The 21,811-nt window shown below is 43.3% G+C and overlaps 1 protein-coding gene across 11 annotated transcripts in view; it reads left to right on the forward strand.

Moving 5' to 3' along the window:
• Positions 1-21,811, forward strand: part of BCAS1 (breast carcinoma amplified sequence 1) — a 91,015-nt gene that overhangs the window by 35,783 nt on the left and 33,421 nt on the right. For 5 of the 11 annotated variants that reach the window (XM_032387790.1, XM_032387792.1, XM_032387794.1 and 2 more), the window contains exons 5-9: positions 7,080-7,238; positions 8,229-8,273; positions 10,603-10,737; positions 15,032-15,208; positions 21,187-21,222. In XM_032387790.1, the coding sequence (XP_032243681.1) occupies positions 7,080-7,238; positions 8,229-8,273; positions 10,603-10,737; positions 15,032-15,208; positions 21,187-21,222 (552 nt within the window). The remainder of the gene's footprint in view (positions 1-7,079; positions 7,239-8,228; positions 8,274-10,602; positions 10,738-15,031; positions 15,209-21,186; positions 21,223-21,811) is intronic. The other 6 variants (XM_032387793.1, XM_032387795.1, XM_032387797.1 and 3 more) reach the window with 3 other exon arrangements.

Below are 21,811 nucleotides of genomic sequence, written 5' to 3' on the forward strand. Positions count from 1 at the left end.
AAGAGTCTGTTCTTCTTAAAAATTTTGGTAGATAATGCCAAATTGGCCTCAGTTGGTACTAAACTAATTTACATTCCAATCAGCAGTGAACAAGAGTGCCTGCTTCTTAAACCAGCCTCCCAACAGAATGTTTCCAAACATTTGGATGTTTATTTTTTTCTCTCAATCTTTCCTTTTATGGCATCCAGATTTTGAGTCACAGTTACAGAAGTCTTCTCAATCCAAAATTATAAAATATAAATATTTTTCCCATGTTTTCTTCTAGCGTTTTTATCCATTTGGATTCTGTCCTTATATAGGGTTGACTTAGGACATCACGTAATTTGTTTTCAGATGACCACCTTGTTGGCCCTGTATCTTTGATTAAACAGCCCTTCACTTTGGATAGATTTGAGGTGACACCTTTATCATACACTAAATTCCCATATGTATCTGGAAAAAATGTGTTGTATAGCGGGGGAGAGGAATAGAAGCAAGAGAAATTAAATAGGAAAACTCTTGGTTTTGAGTAAACACCTGAAGGGAGTTGGTGGAGGTAAGGCAGCGTGGAGCGTACATACTTTTTGCCTCCGAAATGATCTGGGCCTGGAGTCAAATTCAGTGCTACTCTATGACCATACGCAAGTTATTTATCCTTTTCCTGCCTCAATTTATTCATCAGTAAAAAAAAAAAAAAAAAAAACCTTCACGAAATCCTTGTAAGACTTACATGAGGCCTTTTTAACTAGTTTAGCAGGGCCTGACACATAAAGGTTGGTCATGATTATTATTATCATTGACTTTTTTTTCTCCTCATTATACTTTTCCTCAAAGAATTCATGGCTGCAAAATATTCCATCACATGGAATGTGTTCATTCCTACACGTAGAAATGTAGGTTAGTGTAGCCTAGAGGTTAATCTCACACGTCAATACCACATGCTAATTTATTTATTTATTTATTTTTTATTTTTTTTTTTTAAAGATTTTATTTATTTGACAGAGAGAGACACAGCGAGAGAGGGAACACAAGCAGGAGGAGTGGGAGAGGGAGAAGCAGGCTTCCCGCCGAGCAGGGAGCCCGATGCGGGGCTCGATCCCAGGACCCCGGGATCATGACCTGAGCCGAAGGCAGACGCTTAACGACTGAGCCACCCAGGCGCCCCCCACATGCTAATTTATTGACCTATTCCAGAATTGTTGGACTTTTTATTGATTCTTCATTCTTACTCTTCCAGAACTATCCTTTTTTTAATTATTAATCTTGAAATTATTGTAGATTCACATGTGGTTGTAAGAGATAATACAAAGAAATCCCTTTATCCAGGGTCCCTCTGCGGTAACATCTTGCAAAACTATGATACAGTATCACCACCAGGATATTGATATGGATACAGTCCCATGGAGAACATTTCCACCTCATGCTGCCCTCTTCTAGATACATCCACTTCCCTCCCACATCCACCCCCTCTCCCAACTTCTGACAACCACCCATCTGTGCTCCATTTCAATAGCTCGGTCCTTTGGACAATGGTATATAAACGGAGTCATACAGAACATACACTCTTTGGACAGCAGAATTTTCTGGAGGCTCATCAAAGTCATTGAGTCTATCAATACATATTGCTCCTTTCCTTCCTTTTTTATTGCTGAATACTATTCCGTGCCATGGAGAGACCACATTTTGTTTAGCCATTCATCCGTTGAAACACATTCGGTTGTTTCCGGTTTGGGGCTATTACAAACGAAGTTGCTATAAACTTCCATGTGTAGGTTTTTGTGTGAATATATGTCTTCATTTCACCGGTGGAAAAAAAGCCCAGGAATGCAATTGCTGGGTCGTACTGTGGTTGTGTATTTAGTTTGTCAAGAAACCGGCAAACTCTTTTCTACACAGGCTGTTCCGTTGTACCTGCCCACCAGCAAGCAGTGTGTGAGCGATCTAGTTTTTCTGCCTCCTTGCCAACGTTTTTTTGGTCATTTTTTTGGTATTTGCAGGTTGCTGCCTCCTCCATTTCCAAGTCTAGGATCTATGAGACAAAAAGCAACCCCAGGGCACTCCGCACTCTGTGGTTCCTCCATTCCCTAGCTGGTCTGTCTTCTTCTCCTCTCCGTCTGGCAGAGAGAAACCAGGGGCTTCCCGTTGTGCTTACTGGGAGGATAAGGAAACGTTCATATTCTCCATCTTTCTGGAAGCAGAAGTCATGTTCTCTCTAAAAGCCAGTCTAGGGGTGCCTGGGTGGCTCAGTCGTTAAGTGTCTGCCTTTGGCTCAGGTCATGATCCCAGGGTCCTGGGATCGAGCCCCACATCGGGCTCCCTGCTCCACGGGAAGCCTGCTTCTCCCTCTCCCACTCCCCCTGCTTTTGTTCCCCCCCACTTGCCCCTTCTCCTCTCTGTAAAAAAAAAAAAAAAAAATTTTAAAAAAAAAAAAAAAGCCAGTCTAAGAAGAAAAAAAACATTTCAAGGAAAGGGCTCAAGTTCAAGCTTAGGATTTCAATGTGAAAGGCCATAAAGCTAAGACTATACTTTCAGGGATCATTTCTATAGTTTGTGAAAGGCCATAAAGCTCTCACTGGGGGGATCCCCAGGCAGACCCACCACCTCCTTGCATTGACCAGGAGGCACTTACCCTCAGTTGCTGTCCAAGACTCGAGACCCTGCTGCACCTGAGAAATCAGGGAGGCAGAGGTAAGCGTCTTCAGAGATGTCAAGAGAAAATGCCACGGGGCAGAGGGGAGAGTTGGAGGTCTCCTCCGTTCCTGGAGTCCTGTCCAACCGTGTCTCCTCCATCCAGAGTGCTTTATGCTGGGTAAAGAGCTACTGATGGTTATCCACCTTCCTCAGAGGAGAGCCATTGTGTCAAGTTTTCCCTGCCGGCCACCTAGACCCATGGGGACCACCTGACCGTCTACCAATTCATCCCCCCTTCCGCTGACTCCACCGTGTTCCATTTTATTTCCAGGAAGTTCAGTAAATGTTCCCTGTGTGTCTAGCCTGGGATCTCAGAGAAGAATCATTGCCTATTGCTGCCTGCCGGAAACGCCCGTCCGGGAGCTGGTGGTGGCCTAGAATCCGGCCCTTCCACTCACTGTGAGGAACACTGGGAGCCCGTGGGCTGTGGGGCCAGAGGGGCTCAGAGCAGCTGACCCAGCCTGGACGCCAGGAGCCTTCCAGAATAGATGCCTCCCCCACCCCCACACATCTGTTCTTGGAGGACTTCACCCAGCATCTAATTCACCCTCTGTGCCCTCATCTTCTTCATTTTTTCTCTCGCAGTCTTCACAGTTTGAGGCATAAGTTACACTTATTGGTTCATCTATATCTTTGCTTGGTTTTTTCCTTGCTCCCCTGCTTGAATGTCAGCTGTCTGAGGGCAGGGCTGCGTGCGTCTCATTCGCTTCTATATGGGCAGTGACTGTGGCCATGTGACACGCCTGGTAGACACTTGATAAACAGCTTCTTTCCTAACTCTTATGCTCTCACGGGCAGATCCCAAACCTTGCAGGGATTCAAAAGTCCAGTCCAGTTTAAAAACTTCCATCTCGGGACACCGCGGTGGCTCCGTCGGTTAAGCGTCTGCCTTCGGCTCAGGTCACGATGCCAGGGTCCTGGGAGGTCCTGGAATCGAGCCCCGCATCGGGCTCCCTGCCCACTGGGGAGTCTGCTTCTCCCTCTCCCTCTGCCTGCCTCTCTCCCGGCTTGTGCGCTGACTCTCTGACAAGTAAATAAATAAAATCTTTTTAAAAAAATAAAAACTTCCATCTCATATCCATTTTTACATTCATCCCAGTTTTTCTGGAATCAAGCTCTGACAGGACCTTGGACTTACCATCTGGAGGGGTAGGATTTACCCTTTTACTTCTTCTCCTCTGCCATCAGGTGTGTGCGTTCGGGGAGGAGGGATCGAGAGAAAAGAACTCTAGCCTTTTTGCCTTTTGGTGCTGATGTCCTCTCTCGACTCATCGCATTTTTTGTGTTGTAGGCAACCACAGACGACTCGCTCTGGGGCAGAGATGGGGCCTTCTCTGCCTTAAATTTCCCTGAGGGAACTCTCTACTTTCTGCTGCTTTGGGGGCTCATTGCCCTGCACCCCAACCTCGTGGTGAGGGACAGAAAGGCTGCTTCAGCCCAGAAACCCTCCACAGCACCTACTCCTTAAGTTGGCACTCAGCACGTCCTCAGTCCGGCTCAGGGTGGCATTTCCCTAACCACCCTGACTGTCATACCCCCTCCACCTTAGTTGAACTGAATAACCTCACCCCAAACCTTCCCCAGCCCTATTCCCCCTCCTCATCTTCTCTACATTTTTCATGCTCTTATCTCTGGCTAAAACCCCTCCCCTACCTCCACCCATCTCCCTGTGACAGGCTCCATGGCCAAGGGCAAACATGGCTTCATCCTCGGGCCTTCCCTTCCCTCGACTCCAGTTGAACTCAGCCCCGGGGCACATTGGTATCCCCCGGGATTCTGCAGACCTCCAGAAATTCTCATTTAATTGGTCTGAGTGGGGTCTGGGCAGGGGCATTGGCCTAAACACTGCCCAGGTGGTTCTAATATGCGGTCCAACTAAGCGTCCGTGGGCCAGAGGGGCTCACTTGTCTTTTACTCAGAGGACTGTCCTCTCTCCCAGCCTTTGTCCACTATGGACTGGCAGCAGTAGGAAGGCCTTGTGGAATGGCTAACATTCACTGAATGCTCACCAGGTGCAATGCCTTGTCCTGTGTCCTGTAAGTGGACTCTCCCATTTACTCCCCCCACAACTCTAAGGGGCGGGTGCTACTCATCATGCTCCTTCTATAGATGAGCCCACCGGTGCACGGATGTTAGGGAACATGCCCAGGACTGCACAGGTATGGTTGGTGGAGCAGGGAGTAAAGTCTGGGCTACTGGCCCCAGAGCCCGGGCTGACACCCTGTGGTCTCTGCAGTTTGGGCCCTAGTTCAAGTTTCCCCCTTAGCTACTGAGCGCAGATGAGGAAATGAGTGAATGGAAATAACTTTGTCCTAGGCCACACCATGAGTTAGACCCAGTGGGGCATTTCTCGATTAGACTTATTCCTTATACCTCTTTCATAAATGGCTCATTTTCCAAAACACCTGTTTGATTATTGATGTAATATTTTTTTATTTCAAATTTTATTTCAAATGTTCTTTGTACTCACCTTCACCTAAGCAAAAATATCCATTGTACCATAGGTTTGATGCTGGGAATATTTTTCTAAAGCACACTGGAACAATAAATTTGTATGTATACACATGCACCTGTGGGTACACCGGCACTCATCTGCTGTAAACAGAATTTTCAGCCATCCTTCCACCTTAATAACGTGGATCTGAATTGTATTTTGAATTAGAAAAAAAGAGTTCAACTCATATTAGAACCTGTTTTTATTTTTTTTTAAGATTTTATTTATTTTTTGACACAGAGAGAGAGAGAGTGTGTGTGTGTGTGTGTGTGCATGAGCGGGAGGGAGGGGCAGAGGGAGAGGAAGAAGCAGACCCCCGCTGAGCAGGGAGCCCGATGCGGGACTCGATCCCAGGACCCTGAGATCATCACCTGAGCCGAGGGCAGATGCTTCACCGACTGAGCCACCCAGGTGCCCTGAGAACCTGTTTTTTAAAAGAGCCTCTCTTCCAACACAAAACAGGTTTTGCCTGGAATTAGCTAGAAAACCTAACAAGTTTGTTAAGGCCATGGCTTTTAGCTGCTTTTAATTTTACGAAGTTCCAGATCTTTATGAGGCATTTCGCAAGAAGCACCTCTCCATTTGGAAGGAGTGCTGAGGTGGGAAAGAGTACCCCTGCGGGATACATATATCATTATTACCGTTTCAAATATTCATCAAAATGTGTTTTTGTATTTTTATAGCCCTTCCACAAAAGCCCCATTTTTAATGCAGACTATTCTGGCCTGGCCGAGGGTGTTAGGCTAGTCTTGTGTACATAACCTACGTGCCAAGTGAGTGCCGAGGAGAACAGAGGTACAGAAACTCAGAGAGAGGAATACATAGACGCTGTGGATGGCAAGACCCAGAAAGACATCAGTGAAGAATGGATGGGTTTGAAGTAACCTGGCTTAGCGCAGGGTCACGGGCATAGAGATGGGGAAAGGAGTACAGGTTTGGAATGTTCCTACCCTTCTGGGTGAGTTAGAGGAGAAAATCAGTCCCTGTATCACATCCCTTGCACCAATAAGCTCCCAGGTCCCCAAAACGGAGTTATTATTTTAAAACATCATACTTTTAGGGACACCTGGAGTGGCTCAGTCGGTTGAGCACCTGACTCTTGATTTCAGCTCTGGTCATGATCTCGGGGTGGTGAGATCGAGCCCTACATCAGCTCCATGCTCAGCGTGCAGTCTGCTTGAGATTCTCTCTCTCCCTCTCCTTCTGCTCCTCCCCCCTGCTTGTGCGCTCTCTCTCTCTTTAAAATGGGTAAATAACTCTTTAAAAAAAAAAGTGCTTTTAAAAAAGTTGATAGGGGCATGCGTGGGTGGCTCAGTCGTTAACCATCTGCCTTCGGCTCAGGTCATGATCCCAGGGTCCTGGGATCGAGCCCTGCATCGGGCTCCCTGCTCGGCGGGAAGCCTGCTTCTCCCTCTCCCACTCCCCCTGCTTGTGTTCCTGCTTTTGCTAACTCTCTCTCTGTCAAATAAATAAATAAAATCTTTAAAAAAAAAATTGATACGGTTCTCACTGTGGGGATTGTGGGAAGTCAAATGGAGGCGTCTCTGAGGATAACGTGCAGATCATTAGACTAGGTGACCATAAAGTTGGGAAATATTGGCATCATACACAACCTCCTTGTAGAATTGGGAGAAAAGGGGTTTTGTTTGGGAGGCAACGTGCACTGCTATGTTTGTTACCCTCTGGCTCCAAACAATGTCCCTCCAACTGACTGCAAATGCTGAATATGTTAGAAAGCAGAGGAGGGGAAGGAAGAGTGACTCTCATAAGCTCCTGATTGTTCTGCACACCCGTGGGCAGAAGAAGAATGGCTGGAATTAGAGGGTCAGGGAGAAAGGGGTGCAAAGCAAAAGTTATTACTGTGAGAGTCCACATTCAACCAGTGGCGACAGTGACAACTCTGTTTTACACCTAGGACATAGTGGACAGCAAGGGGAGAGAAGGACAAGAGATCCCCACTGTGAGTTGCTCTGTCCCCGGGGACCTGGAAGAGCTGGAGACTGCAAAGGAGGACCCCCAGACCACAAATACAACCAAGAATAATAATTCCATCATGAGCTTCTTTAAAACTCTGGTGAGTGGTTGTTGCCCCTTCTTTCCTCTTTCCTATTGCTCAAAAGTTGCGTTAATTCTGCGAATAATGTATATTTGTTATTGTACCGGATGGGGGATCATGATGGTGCAGCTGGAACATTGGAGAACAGGGACAAGATGTGCTTTGCAAGGGGATTGTGTCACATCGAGCGTTCAGTGAGGGAGCCCTCAGAGCCGGGAGCTGTGGTATGAACATCAGGTGCCCCAACTGTGTGACATGAGCTGTGTTGCGATGCCACTCTCCTGAAGTCCCATGTCTAATGGTCATTGATCATAAACATAATTGGAAAAAAGCTCCTTGAGTTGTTGACCTATCAAAGCAGTTTTGCCTTCAGATGGCAAATAAAACTGAAGAAATCACTTCCTATCTTGTTACATCAAAATCTACTATGTTGATGGCATAGAGGCAGGGACCCAAATCCTATAAGGCTTGCTTGTCTCTGACTCCTCAAGGCAGTCAAGCCTGGCCCATGCCAGACCTGTGAGAGGGCTGAATGAATGAATGAATCAATGAATCAATGAATGCATAATCAAACAGACAGCTCCAAGTGTGTTTGGGTTCTTTCCAAAGCCCAAGACTAGCCTCAAAATGTAAAAACAAGTCAACAGAATGTGCCACAAACACCAAAGGGGTGTTTGTTTGGATTAGTGGTAGGAGTGATGGAAAGTCTGTGGACTTCCAGGAGACAATTTTGATGGTGGTCAGGCTCTTAGTGAATGTATAAGGTCTGATGTATTTCATTATAAAACATTAATATTTCAAACTCTTTTATACCTAGAAATTATCCAGAAGACCGTGGCTTTCTACTGAACTTGGTAGAACGCCTTTGCACTGAAAAGGACTTCTCATTACATTCTTTACCTGCAGAGTGAACTGTACCACCCCCCAAAAAACGATGTCTCTATGAAATCAAATCACCCTAAAAAGCTAGCTATGATTTTTAATATTTGGTTTTCTTAAACTTTTAAGGTTTCACCTAGCAAAGCTGAAACAAAAAAAGATCTGGAAGACACGGTAGGTAGTTTGAAGTATGTTCATGTTTGGGTTTGTGTATGGGATTGGATTTGGATTTGTGTCTGCTGCTTTGTTTCTTGAATTGTGTATGTGTGTGTGTATATTTAGCAATTTAATAGTGCTGTTAAATTGTCTTTAACGTGTTTTGTTTGGGTCAGTGGTATTTTGATGAAAATTTTAGTGGAAAGCTTGAAATATTTGCTAACTCTGGATAAACAATTTCACAATCACCAATTTCTTATATAAAATAAGAACAGAATACTAACAACCATATATCACGTTAGTCTTTTTAATTGTGTGTGAAGAGACCCAGGGAATATAAGAATATAGTACAAATTAGCCACTGGAAATGAGAAAGAGGTGAGACAATTTAAAGTAGAAGTAAACTGCTCCATTTTTGGTTTTTAAAAAATACGTTCCATGTTTTTCATATAATTTGGAAAAAATAAATCTCCACCACAAAGGCAATTGTTTGGTGAAATGAAATAGTCACCATTGGACGCTTGCCAAGGGAAGGAATGTTTAGAGTTAGGATGCCCTAGAGAGCCTAAATTTTTTTCACTGTCATCCTAGAGATCCAACCAATTCCCCTCAGAATAAATTTTATTCAGAACAATTACTTTCTAGAGATGTTTTCCTTTACACTTGACAGAACTGATTATCCCTAATGGAACACATGGTTTAACTTTCACGGGAATCGTGAGGAAAGTTGAACTTGGTGACAGATAAGTGTCTTGCGTCCTTCTTTTGATAACTGAGAGTGCTTTGAAAGACACTGGGACCCGATAAATGGCTTGGCCAGCCCAATACATCTGTTACCAATATTCGAAGGGGCCAGGTTGGGAAAAGGATCCTAGAATTTGTCTCAAGACCTGAGTTTGAGCTCCAGGCCTGTTTTGTGGTGGCTATGTGACATGATCCAAACCTATCTGAATCCAGATCTCAACATCTGTAAAGTTGGGACAATAAAAATTCTGTCTCACCACCCCGGCCTTGAAGGAAGGTGTGACAATGCCTGGTAAACCATGGAACTCTTGATCGCTATTTCCATAATCACTGCAAGATGTATTGAATGCCATGATGACATTTGTAGTTATCGATTGCTTCTTCTAGAATGTTCTTCTCCCAGTAGAAACAAATATTTATCTGAGGTATCCACATGCATTTTCCTATAAAATTAGTCATCTGCTATAAGGCAGCTAAGGTCAAGTTCAATGAATAGTTGGGTCCAAATGTTTCCCTTTTGATTCTGTGTCTTGCATTGTTTGAAATCACACAGCACAATAAGCTATAAACAGTGGGGTATGTGGGTGTGTTGTGTGGCTTCCCAAGTGACCTGATGCGCTCATTCTCTTCAGCTGCTCATGCACCAAGGCCCCAACTGCACGTACCTAGCTGATAAAATCTCCCGACCCTGCCCAGAGAGGTCAGGGTCACTTCTAGTGGAGCTAGTGAGCCTCAGAAGAGGGTTTTGTGAATGTAGGTCATCTACGACACAAACCGACCTCTTTCCACAAACCTGTGTTTTTAACATCCTTTCTACCAAAGTTCTTGGATTCTTGCTTTTGAAACATTTACATGGTTTGTCCATCTTCCCATTTGGCCTGGACAATTTTGAGCACACTCCACACTCTACGCAAAATCCCCTGCCATTTGTAATTTGAGTCGACAATTCTGAATGGTCGTTGCTGGGCTGTTGCAGTTCCAATCTCCCCCAACTTTGGCTCAGTCGACGGGCGCGCAGTAGACACTTCTCTTGCCTGGGAGATCTGCCCACCTAGAAGTTGGTTGAAATTTTTGCAGATACTGCTTCCCTGAAGTTTCTAATACTGAATAAAAGATGGGTTGGAGAAAGAAAGCCCTCCAGGCAGTGCTTGTCTTGACTCCAAGACGCAAAAATAAATTGTTTTCATGTATCTTTTCCTTTCCCATGAGACAAGAGTGTTTAGATCTTTAAAATGATCAAGTAGAGGCTGTGTTATCTTCTTTTTTTTATCTGAATATTTTATATCATATAGACGGAGCTTAAATGTCCTGTCATTGTCTTTAGCAAATGGATTTGGGTTAATCTGGGTCATTTAAATAGGTCGCCCTGTTGAAAATCGACATGTACTCAAAATGGACTGGGAATCTACTGTGTAGCAAATTGTCTCTGAGAGTTTAAAAAAGAGAAACAGTCACATGATGTGAATGTTGTGGTTGGGGGATGGGGGTGATATACCAGCAGTGAATGTCAAAGTGTTTCAATGCACTTAAAAACGACAGGGGGGCGGAAAAAGGATTTTGTTTAAAAATAAAGTTCTAAGCTATGACTGCTATTGCCCAAAAGGCATCCAAAGCAGAAAGTGTCTGTGATGGCCAAGCTGGACAGAAGACCTGTGAGAACCAAGCTAAAGTCACCAAGAAAAAGCACCTGCATAGCCCCAGGCTAGGATTCGCATTTAGAAAATTCTTTAGGCATAAGGTCTGTATTTTGTTAAATTAGAAAGAAAAAAAAAAAGAGAACCCTGGTCTTCACCACGTGTACACGTGGCTGTCCTGGGTCCCCTCAGCTCTGCTTCAGGGAAGACAGCCTTGTGTGGTTGGAATCATGACAGGGAATTAAAAACGACCTGAATCAAATTTCAATGACTCTCTTCTCCGTAATTATACATAAACATCTGACTAGTTTCTTCCTAGTGTGGACCAGGGTTCTGAAATTATCCTTCTAACTCAGTGTTTCCCAAATGTCGTAAGTATGCATACCATCTTCATCATTTTTGTCAGATATAGTATTAGTTGGTTGATCTTTTTATATTAAAAAGGACTCATTTCCTATTTAAAGGTATCTCTAAAGAAAACTTTATATTACATGATACATGGAAAACTCAAGTCATTTGTTATAAAGAGGTAACCATGAATATGGCTAATAAAAAAAATTGCATTCTAGCTACCATGTTTGTGTCAACTCCGAATCTAATGCCTTTCTAGCTTTATTAAAATGCAATTTGCCAGCAATAGAAAAATGTTAAAGATGTACCAGCATCAGAGTAAGCTTTTCCCCCCGAATGTTCTTAGAAAGATTAGAGAGTTGGGGTTGGGGGGAAGAGTATTTTCTCCATTTTAATGTTTTTTAGCATTTTATCTTTGCATTACCTAAAATTCTCTGTGATACCAATGGTATGCTTCCTACGCTTTGGGAAATACTCTTCTAACCTCAAGAAAATAATTTTATCTTTCTGTGGTGTGTTCCATCCATTCTCAGTCTTAACTATGCTCATACTGAACCCAAATAAAAACACAAGCGGGGCACTTGGGTGGCTCAGTCGTTAAGCGTCTGCCTTCGGCTCAGGTCATGATCCCAGGGTTCTGGGATCGAGCCCCGCATCGGGCTCCCTGCTCTGCGGGAAGCCTGCTTCTCCCCCTCCCACTCTCCCTGCTTGTGTTCCCTCTCTCGCTGTGTCTCTCTCTGTCAAATAAATAAAATCTTTAAAAAAAAAAAAAAAAGAAAGAAAAATGCAAGCACAAGAAAACAATGAGTGAAGGCAGAGCAGTTTCTATCTCCATGTCCTTGGGAAGTGAGGACAACATAGAAGTCAGTTGTGGAGATTTCTCTCTTTCAATGTCTAAGAAGACACCAGTGTTTGTCTGAAACCAGCAGTTAAGATCCCTGAATTGGGCCAGCATGCTTGGACATTTGTTTAAAATATCCACCATTCTCCACTAAGTTGAATGGACTTATGAAAAATAAAAAAAAAATCCCCAGCTGGATGTTAGAGCCCCAGGATTGTGTATGCAAATAAAAGCTCCATAGAAAGATTTCCTGGCTGAATCTTTATTTGCATAAGCAAACTGTATTAGGAAGCCACACTTGAATTTCCATACAGGCTTATTTTGTTTTGTAAAGACAGAGGGAGTGGAGGGATAGAGATTGCAGTTGTTTGGAGGTGGGGGGCTGGAGATTAAAAAGTGGTGTTACTGTATGTGGGAGACCATTTGTTAACTGCTAGTGAAGAGTGTCATAGACCTTGTGCAGAGAAATCCAGCTGAATTCCCACTTGGAGCTTCTGTGAGTCAGGGGCCTTCAAAGTTTACAAAGTGTACGACTTTTTCCCTCATAGCTGCATTTCAGATGGCATTCATTTCATGCACAGCTAAGTTTCATGCCTCCAGGGTCTCGTTCCTCCACAAAAAGGGGGCCACCCATGTTCCGTATTCCTAAGGTCTCCCCAGATCACTGGCCTCACATCCTGCCACTGAGTTACATTTTGGGCAAAGATAGGATTTGGAGAAAATACTGGGAAGAAGAAGAAGTGCCCCTTTCCGGACTTCTAAGGTTTTGCCTTTTTATGTAAAGTAAGAAGATAATTCTCAAATGTTCTCAGTTCTCATTTATGCAGCAGTTTGGTAGAGCTTCTTGGCTTTTACATCCTTTTTCTTCACTTTATGATTCTGTCATCCAAAAAGATAGGAAAATAGGGCCTTTAAAACGGACCAGACAGACTATTGCCTGGGTAGAGGGGCTGTGCTGCTCATCCTCAATTTTGCTGTAACTTGGACAGAAAAGAGGAAATCCAAGCAAATTCAGGGGGAAAAAAACATCATCTTCTGGTTTTGCAATTCAAGGAAAAAAATGCAATGGCGACCAATGGGGATCAACTCCTAAATTCATTGTCTCTGTATCTCAGTTTTTCTTCCTATAAAAAGAATTTTCTTAAAAAAATTTTTTTCTTAGTATAAAAAAGTGGGGAGTCCCGGAATTGATAAGTGAAATAAGCTTCTTGTTATAAATAGAGTGTCAGCTTTCCTTTGCTGAATTGGGATCTTTTTCTCTTGGCTTAATCACATGCTATGCTTCAGAATCAAACTTTTTCACATGTTCTTCAAACACTGAACATGACAACATGCACACAGGCAAGGCATTGATCCAGGATTTTTTTTTTTTTTTTTGCCATGCCCAGAAATGCTCGTCTTCCCACTCACGTTTTCCTGATGTCCATGCTCTCTGCAGGGTGCTAAAATATTAGTAGCCAGCTCATGTGATTCCTAAGCACTGCCTCATATTCATTGTTTTCCACTTCTTGGTATAATGTTTACACCTAACTAACCCCTCCCCTCTCCCATGCCCAAATGTGAAACAAGATGAACACTTATTAGGGAAGAAGGTAAAGTCATTAGATCTGTAAACTCCAAATCTAATATATTAGAATTTCCATGGGTAGGGTTGCCAGATAAAATACAAACACTCAGTTAAATTCAAATTTCAGATAAACAGCAAATAATTGTTTAGTATAAATATAAATATGCCCCAGGCAATTCTGGGGATATACATTCTTATGCTTCAAAATTATTCTTCGTTGATCTGGAATTCGAATCAACAGGGTGTCTTATATTCTTATTATTGAGAGTATTGGCTAAATCTGGCAACCCTATGAGGTTGATTCCAAAACATACAGAGTCGTTGTCATCTCTTCCATAATGCAGACGAAGAGTATTAATATTCAGTTGATGCTGGTAAAATGCCATCTGGGGCACTTTGGGAAGTGAAGAGATGGATGCGCAGGGAGAAAAGACTGTGGGTGGTCTATGGCTCTAGAGCCCACTTAGGAGGGGGAAGGTGGGCAGAAACATAACATAGTAGGATCCTGTGTAGGCATTTCTCTCTGGTCCTTTCTATACAATTATTTAGTTATTTATTTAATGCCTATTTCGTGGCAGACACTGGGCCTGATGGGAGCTACGGATGTAATGGCGTCCAAAGCAATGGCTCTTACTCTCAAACCTCATGGTCTGGGCAGGGAGATGCATAGTCAACAAACAATTCACCAATATATTACAGTTATATTATTCTATATATAATAGAGTTATCTCCTTGTAATGGTTTTCAAGAGTCTCTGGGTATTTTCCCAGCGCAAAGAGAAGAGGACTGCCCATTTCCCAATGAAACTGATGAGTGTAGATGGGTTTCTCAGGCTTTTTGTCATTATCACATTCCCAATGTGAAGCTTTTTTAGATATTTTCTCCCTGCATGGGTACAATAGCACAGGGAGTGGGGAGACCTTGGTTTGTTGGAGGTGGTGTAGTGTAGAGGAGGGGGTCTGAGCTTGGGTTTGGGTATCAAGATTCCCCGGATTTTGATGTGAACTCTGCCCCCTTATTAGTGTAGTCATGGGAAAGTTTTTTTAACCACCTGGGACCAAAATTTCCTTCTCTGTAAAATTAACATAATAATCACTTCCTCCCTCGTAGAACTCTTGTTAGAACATCCAATTGTTTAGAACAGTGCCTGGCACTGGTGTCTTTGATTGTGATTATTAAATCAAAGTTAAAAGTTGGAAATGATGTCCCTTATATTTATTTTAACCCCTTTAATTTCACATTTGGATTAGTAAAATAGTACACATGTATAATATAAGCAAACAGGCATGTATCAGAGGTGCATGCTCAAACTGTTTTTACTGATGGGAACATCATCAAAACCATTTGAAGACCAATGGCCTCAACACAAACTAATGTTTCTCACAGGCAAGTGCCTCTTACCAGCACCTTCATTCCTAATGACTTACATGAACATAATATATATTCTTTTGCAAAAGGAAACTATCTTGACTTTTCCAAAATTTTAACACAAATCCACATTCACATAGAATCTTTGCAAGTACAGAAAATTATAAAAAAGAAAATTAACATACATAACCCCAGCCTATGCTTATTAAAAAAAGAGATCTTTCACTTTTGAAATCCTGAGGTCATTTTAATTTTTTTTAAAACTCTAAAGGGTGCTGAAAAGTCGCCAGCCACTTCATCTGACGTCAAGTCAGACAAAGCGAACTTTATATCCCAGGAGAGCAGAGAGGAGGCCAAGAACCCTACATCCACCAACACTACAAAGGAAGCTGCCAAGGAAAAGGGGGGACCCACCTCTCTGCCTCTGGGCAAACTGTTCTGGAAAAAGGTAAGTCCTATTTTCAAGACTTGCAGAGTAGTTGGGGCTAGGGTGACTGGAGAAATTATTTCAATTGGGCTAATCTATGTGCTCACCAAGTCCAGAGTTTATTTTTCTTCCCTGAAATGACTCAACTAGCCATTGAGTTGAAGACTTGTAATTTACTCCTGGGAAGAATGCAGTGCCTATGGTGTTAGAAGCATTTGTTTCATGGGAAAGAAAAGGAAATAAACAAGTTGATTTTTTTCATTCTTGGAGTTTCTCCGGTTCATGACAGACAGTTGTGGTATTTCGTGATTTCATTTTCTTTCCAAAATGGCTTAGTACTCGGGCTTCCTCCTGGATTCCTCTGAGCACTGTCTCCTCCAGTGAGCTGAACCACCTCTGGGCTTCCTCTCTCTTTCCCCAGCAAGATATAATCAGTCATTATGAACAACTAAGGCTCACTCTCCTTTTGGAAAACTAAGGTGTCCACCATTCACCACCAGTGCGAGCACACATTGTGCTCTGTGATACGAGCATTCAAAACATTGTCTCATTTTTTTCCCTCTAGAATTAGGGTGGCGCACAAGGGAGTGCGGTGGGTGGGGCTGAGTCAGTCTGCGAGCTAGTCCTTGATCATCATTGCTGAGCACACCCCAGCTGCCACACGTGTTCAGAACTCTTGCCTCTTTTAAATGTGGCCAAAAGATGAGCAAGACGTCATGGGTGAGAGAGTGGAATATAATTCATAGAGCTGAAAAAAAAATCTAGTAATTTCATCAGAACAGCCATGCCACTTAGCACTCAGTACAAGGCAGGTGATAAATACAGATGCCCCTACGGTGTTCGTTTTATTCTTTGGTCCAGAATCCAGCTGGATTTCTGGAACTCTTTTCTGTTGGCTTTCCATTGTACAGAAATCTTCTTCTGGGTTCTGCCCAGAACACAAACTCCAGTACTTAATGAAAACTTTGGGTGATGTCATTTGGCATTCTGTTCTAATCCTCCTTCCTTCCCAACCACCAATTACTTATTTTTAAAAACCTTTTATCAGCAATATAATGTAGGGAAAAGTTCCCAAGTGAGTCACATGTGCATATCGGTGGCCAGGAAGATGACTTAAGCAACCCATATTCAAACATCATTTATTTTAAAAATTATATATATTAAAAATGCATTTGGGCGCCTGGGTGGCTCAGTTGGTTAAGCGACTGCCTTCGGCTCAGGTCATGATCCTGGAGTCCCGGGATCGAGTCCCGCATCGGGCTCCCTGCTCAGCGGGGAGTCTGCTTCTCCCTCTGACCCTCCTCCCTCTCATGCTCTCTGTCTCTCATTCTCTCTCTCTCAAATAAATAAATAAAATCTTTAAAAAAAAAAAATGCATTAGAAAAACTGACCTAGCACATCAAACTCAAGATTTAATATATATTTTGCCTAAGGTGAGACTATCTATATTTAGTTTAAAAAGTAATCCAATTAAAAGGAAAGTGTCACATAATGAATGGTACTGATCTTGAGTACATAATCGTAAATTCGGATCCTCCAAGGAGGGACACTGTGATGGAATTGATGTGCAATAGATTTATTGGAGGAAAACACCTTGAAGGATAAAGGGGAGGGGATAGGAGGAGGTAGAGAGAGCCTTCAGGCCACAATGAGGGTCTGACATGGCAGAAGGGAGACAGGGAAGGAAGGAGGAGAAGGTTGGAAAAGGCACAGACTAAGGGTGGTGCTGAGCCAATGGCTCGGGTCGTGGTCCCAGGGTCCTGGGATCGAGTCCCACAACAGGCTCCCTGCTTGGCGGGGAGTCTGCTTCTCCCTCTGTCCCTCCCCGCTGCTTCTGCTCTCTCTCTCTCTCAAATAAATAAAATATTTTTTAAAAAATACAAGTAATAATAGTACCTCATCATAGAAATGAAGATTTAATGAAATCATGCCCTGCAAAACCCCTAGCACCATGCCTCGCACAAAAGTGGCCAATGAATAGTCTTTCCAAACCTATGTCATTTATCTCCTATGTGCTCGGGCTTGTGGACACAGTAACCATGGCCACCTCTTCATTTCTCCATACCCTCCAGTCTGGGGAAGCTTCTAAGCTACTAAGCCTCAAATACTTCATCTGTCCTTATCTTTGGGGTCTATAAGGCATATATTGGTTCCTCTTTGAAATTCAAGCTATTTCCATTGAGAAAAAAAGACAGGACCACTTGACATTCTTCCCCCTAATGGTCAGATTTCATAGAGTTCAGTCTCGCTGTTTTTTTTCTTTTTCACCATTATCTGGCTTTATTTCTTTCGTTGACTGTAAAAATAATGAAGAGAAGCGAAAACCCAAATCACCCGTAAATCTTGCTTTTCCTTCTCCCACCCGATCAGAAAGAACAGCTCTCTATGGAAGTAAAATAGGGACGATGCACTCCTGCAAGAATATTTTCAGTCTCCTCTGTGCTGAGTTTTTTTTGTGTCAAATGCTTTGTGCTAAAGCATTGAAAAGATAACAGCGAACAGCTTGCTGCCTTCTGTAGCTTACATTCTCAAGGGAGGACTTATGTTCTAGTCAAAAACAAAACGAAGACCTTCGTTTTCTTTTCTTTAAATTAGATAAGCTTTGGTTATAAGATCACTGTTGTAAAAAAAAACAAAGAGAAATGCTAGAAAATTTTGATCTTTCCGCTAACCCAAGCTCTTTCTTCTCCTCTTTTAACTGGGAAGCTTTTAAACAAACGGACTTTGAAGTGTATACGTCTACAATATGAACATCAGAAATAAAATTTTCCCCCTAACGTGCTGTGGATATGAAATTATAAGTTATTTTGATTTATAGTCTTGATTGCTGAAGTCGTTCTTATTATAAAACAAAAATAACACAAATAACCTTTGAGAACATTAATTTCAAATGATGGCGTATTTGCCAAAAAATGTTTAAAATCCAGTTACCTGGACTCTACATATGCCCCTTATTGTTTTGGGTTCTTTGGGGTACCATTTGATCTGTGACCTCACAGAAGTTACTCACCCCGTTTGAGTTTCTTTTTCTTCATCTGTAGAAGGGTTGGAATAAATGATCTTGAAAATTTCTGGTACGCGGCAAATCTTGCGTAACAGACAGAATCAGAAAGACTGGACTGCATAGCCTTGGACAAACTGCTGGACCACTCCAAGCCTCTGTTTTCTTTTATGTAAATAGGAACACATTTCTCCCACCGTGTTGTTATGCCAATCCACTAACTGTACACGGAGAGACCCTCTGTGTGCGTGCACACAATTCGTAAATGATACATTGGAAATATCTTCAAAATAGCGCCTTTTCTGCTTTCCTTTGGAGGACACAAATGATGTGGGAAATAACGGGTGCTCTGAAGCCAAAGAGACCCATCATCCAGTCTCAGCTCTGACAACTCCAGGCTGTTTGGATGTGGTCAGGTCACTTAAATCCTCCGTGCCTTGCCTTCCTCAGCTGTGGAAGCAGTGACACCCACCTTTCGTGATTATTGGGAGGATGGAGTGAGAAATATGAATGCAAAGTGACTGGCCCCGGTCCAGAACAAGGATGTTAGAATCCGGTGTTCATGTGTGGGCTGCAGGTTACAAATGCTCTGGGTGCTTAGAAAAGGTAGCAGTTGGTATAGGTCGTTTTGACCAACAGAACTTTAAAAGTCCCCTGAATCATCTGAGTTACTTGTTTCAAGTACAGATTCCTGTATTTGATCCCAGAATCCCTGGGAATCCTGGTTAAGAAAGTCTGGCATATGGCCGGACAATTCTGGAAGCACTTGAAAGGCGGGCTGAAATGTCTAGGCTTGAGGAAAGGTCTTGGGCCACTGTGAAGTCAGTGAACACAGAAGGGCTGTCACATGATCAAAATGATGCTTCCAGAAGACCCGCTAGCAGCAGGATGTGTGTTGGCTTAAGTGCTACCATGTGACAGGATTTGAAAGAAACATTCTTTTTTGAATGTGCTCTTCAAAGGACAGGAGCCCTTGCTATGCAAGTTTAGACTGATGCATTTCAGGGGCTGTGTTTGGGTCCTTATTCTCAGCAAATATAAATGCCCAAACAGGATCCTGCAGTTTCAAACTGAGTTTTTTGTGGTTATCGTGAATGAGGCTGGGCAGTTTGTTGGCTCAGCATAAAACAGCCAGATGTCCAGCACATCGAAGAAGATCAGAAGTTTCTGGTTTTGAGATTTTAATGGGAATCCCACCCTCTGTTTCCTGATTAGCCCCACACCTGACTAGGTTCTACTGACTGGAGAGCTTGAGAACCCAATAAACACCTTTTGGTCTGCAGAGGTGGGACTTGCACTTGAAAATCCTCTCTGGTCTACTTTGAAGTGAGCTGTGCAAGTGTTGTTCTCATCTCTGAACATATTTCTGATGTGGAAGAATCAAGTCCTCTGCCCTCCATCTGAGAGCTCATCTATCGCATGGGACCCACCAAGAGTGGAGAAGAGCGGCCTGCAATCTGGTACCTCTGGTTCCTCCACTCGTGAGCTTTCTACGAGGTGGAAAACATAAGGAGAAAAGGAAGAAGCTGCCCGAGGCCTTCATTTGTCATTGTGTGTTGAGCATGGACACCACACAGGGTGCAGGTACACATGACATGTGAGATCCAGGCTTGGCTCAAAGAATGGGTTCAATAGAAATACTGTTGATAAATGGTCCAAGCTGAAAATTTCATCTAGAGAGAAAGCAAATCTGGTCACGAAGAGAGAAGCTCACACAGTTACTAAAAGATGTGTTTCTGACCCTTGAAATCATTATGGCAGGGGGAAAATTTGGCTCTTAGAACCATCTCCACCACTTCCTAGCTGCGCCAGCTTGAACAAGGGACTTTACCTCCCTGTATCTCCATTTCTCGCGGTAAGTGAGGATCACCATCCTTACCGCTTGGGGCCACTTTCAGTGAAAGGGTGTCTACAAAGCACCGGCATACAACTGGTTTGCAAAATGCAGAAGACGTATTTGTGAATGTCGATTCCTTTCTCCCCTCCTACTGCGTGTTTTAAAGGTAAAAATAAACACAGGACTTGGAACAGAGCGAATATAGGGAAGAGCTCCTAGCCTGGAATCCAAGAGAAGAGATGGTCTATGAACACCCTAAAATTATTTGCAAAATATTTTGTTTCTGTTTATTTTTCTGGGGAGAGAGTCCAGATCTGTCAAGTGAGTCTTGAAGCAGTCTATAAACACCACCACCCCCCGCCAAATTTAAGAACAACGGCAAAGATGAGCTTCACAGTCGAAGCTTAGCAGATGGATGTAATGGTGGTGGCATTGACCTCTGATAGCATTGGGCCAACTGCTCTCCTAATTTGAGGCAAGACTGTGAATGCCAGGATTACCGTAGGGAGGAACAGTGCTTGAAGTTGGGTGTGTTGGACCCCAGCCCTCTGGGCCTCCAGAGGAGGGTTTTAACCAGATTGAACTTGGCCATGATGACATTGGCCCATATGGAGGGGGGATGTAGGAAGCAGCTTCTGATGCTGGCCACTGTCAGAATTAGGCTGAAGACCTCGCTCATGACCTCAGTGCCTGTTTGCTCTGTGATTACCATGGGATGGACTCCTCTGGACTTTCTGCTGCAATTTTCCTGAGCAGCTCATTTGTTTTTACCTAACAGTAACTGTGCCCTGTATGATCGATCCTTTTCCTTCTTTTCATCAGCAAGCAACCAGAAAATGTTAAGGCAAATGTGTCACTAACCCATAGCCCAGGCTGTGGTTTGTGTTTTCAGTAGCAATCCCTTCTCCTCACTCCATTCATGTCCTGGCTGCATCTGGGTGTTTATTTTCCCTTCGCTGCATGTTAAAAATACAGAACAATTTGTATTATCTTGCTGTACTGTTTACTCTTGTGTAAGCCTCCTTCAGGTTCATTTTGGAACCAGGTACGTGTAAGCAATTCAATGTCCAAGAATGGCACCAGAGGGCTGCAAGCCCAACTAACTCTCCATTTTTTTGGGTAACATTCTGACTCTTACTTTTGTTTTTATCTCCCCTTTAGTCAGTTAAAGAGGATTCAGTCCCCGCAGAGGAGAATGTAAGTCATGTATTAAATGGTAGAATCATTCCATGCTCATCTTCCGCATGCTGGACCATTCACTGGGCATTTCAGCTCTGGGGTCCCATGTTCTTGCATGCTCCAATGTCTCCCATCTGCTGTAGACTCTTTCACCCTTTCATGTGATTAGGGACCAATGGGGAATAACACTGGGTGAATATTTGTACCGCCTATTGAATCAATGCAAACTAAACACAGTATCAGAGCAAGTGTCTTTACAATTTGTTAACATTTAGGGGCTGAAAGAGTCTACCAATCATAAGAACATCCTCACACATCCTTAAGGGGCAATGATGCTGCATGCTGGGCTCCTCCATCTTGATTGCTCTTTCACCTCTATTTCCATGGCAACCCAGATTCTCTACTAACTGTGGGCGGTACCCAGGACAGGTAGTGGCCTCAAGCACAAGAGCATCTTACTGCACTCGATGATGAGACTGTTGGTCTTGGGCAGGAGAGCTGACTTCTCGGATCTCCACCTGAGAGACGTAGGTTGAGCCTCGCTGTCCAAACTTTCAAGACAGTGTGTTCACATCTGAAGGGGATGGCTCCATTGAGGCACCTCAAA

The sequence above is a fragment of the Phoca vitulina genome, unplaced genomic scaffold (genome assembly GCF_004348235.1).
Source record: "Phoca vitulina isolate PV1807 unplaced genomic scaffold, GSC_HSeal_1.0 scaffold50, whole genome shotgun sequence".
Taxonomy (NCBI): domain Eukaryota; kingdom Metazoa; phylum Chordata; class Mammalia; order Carnivora; family Phocidae; genus Phoca; species Phoca vitulina.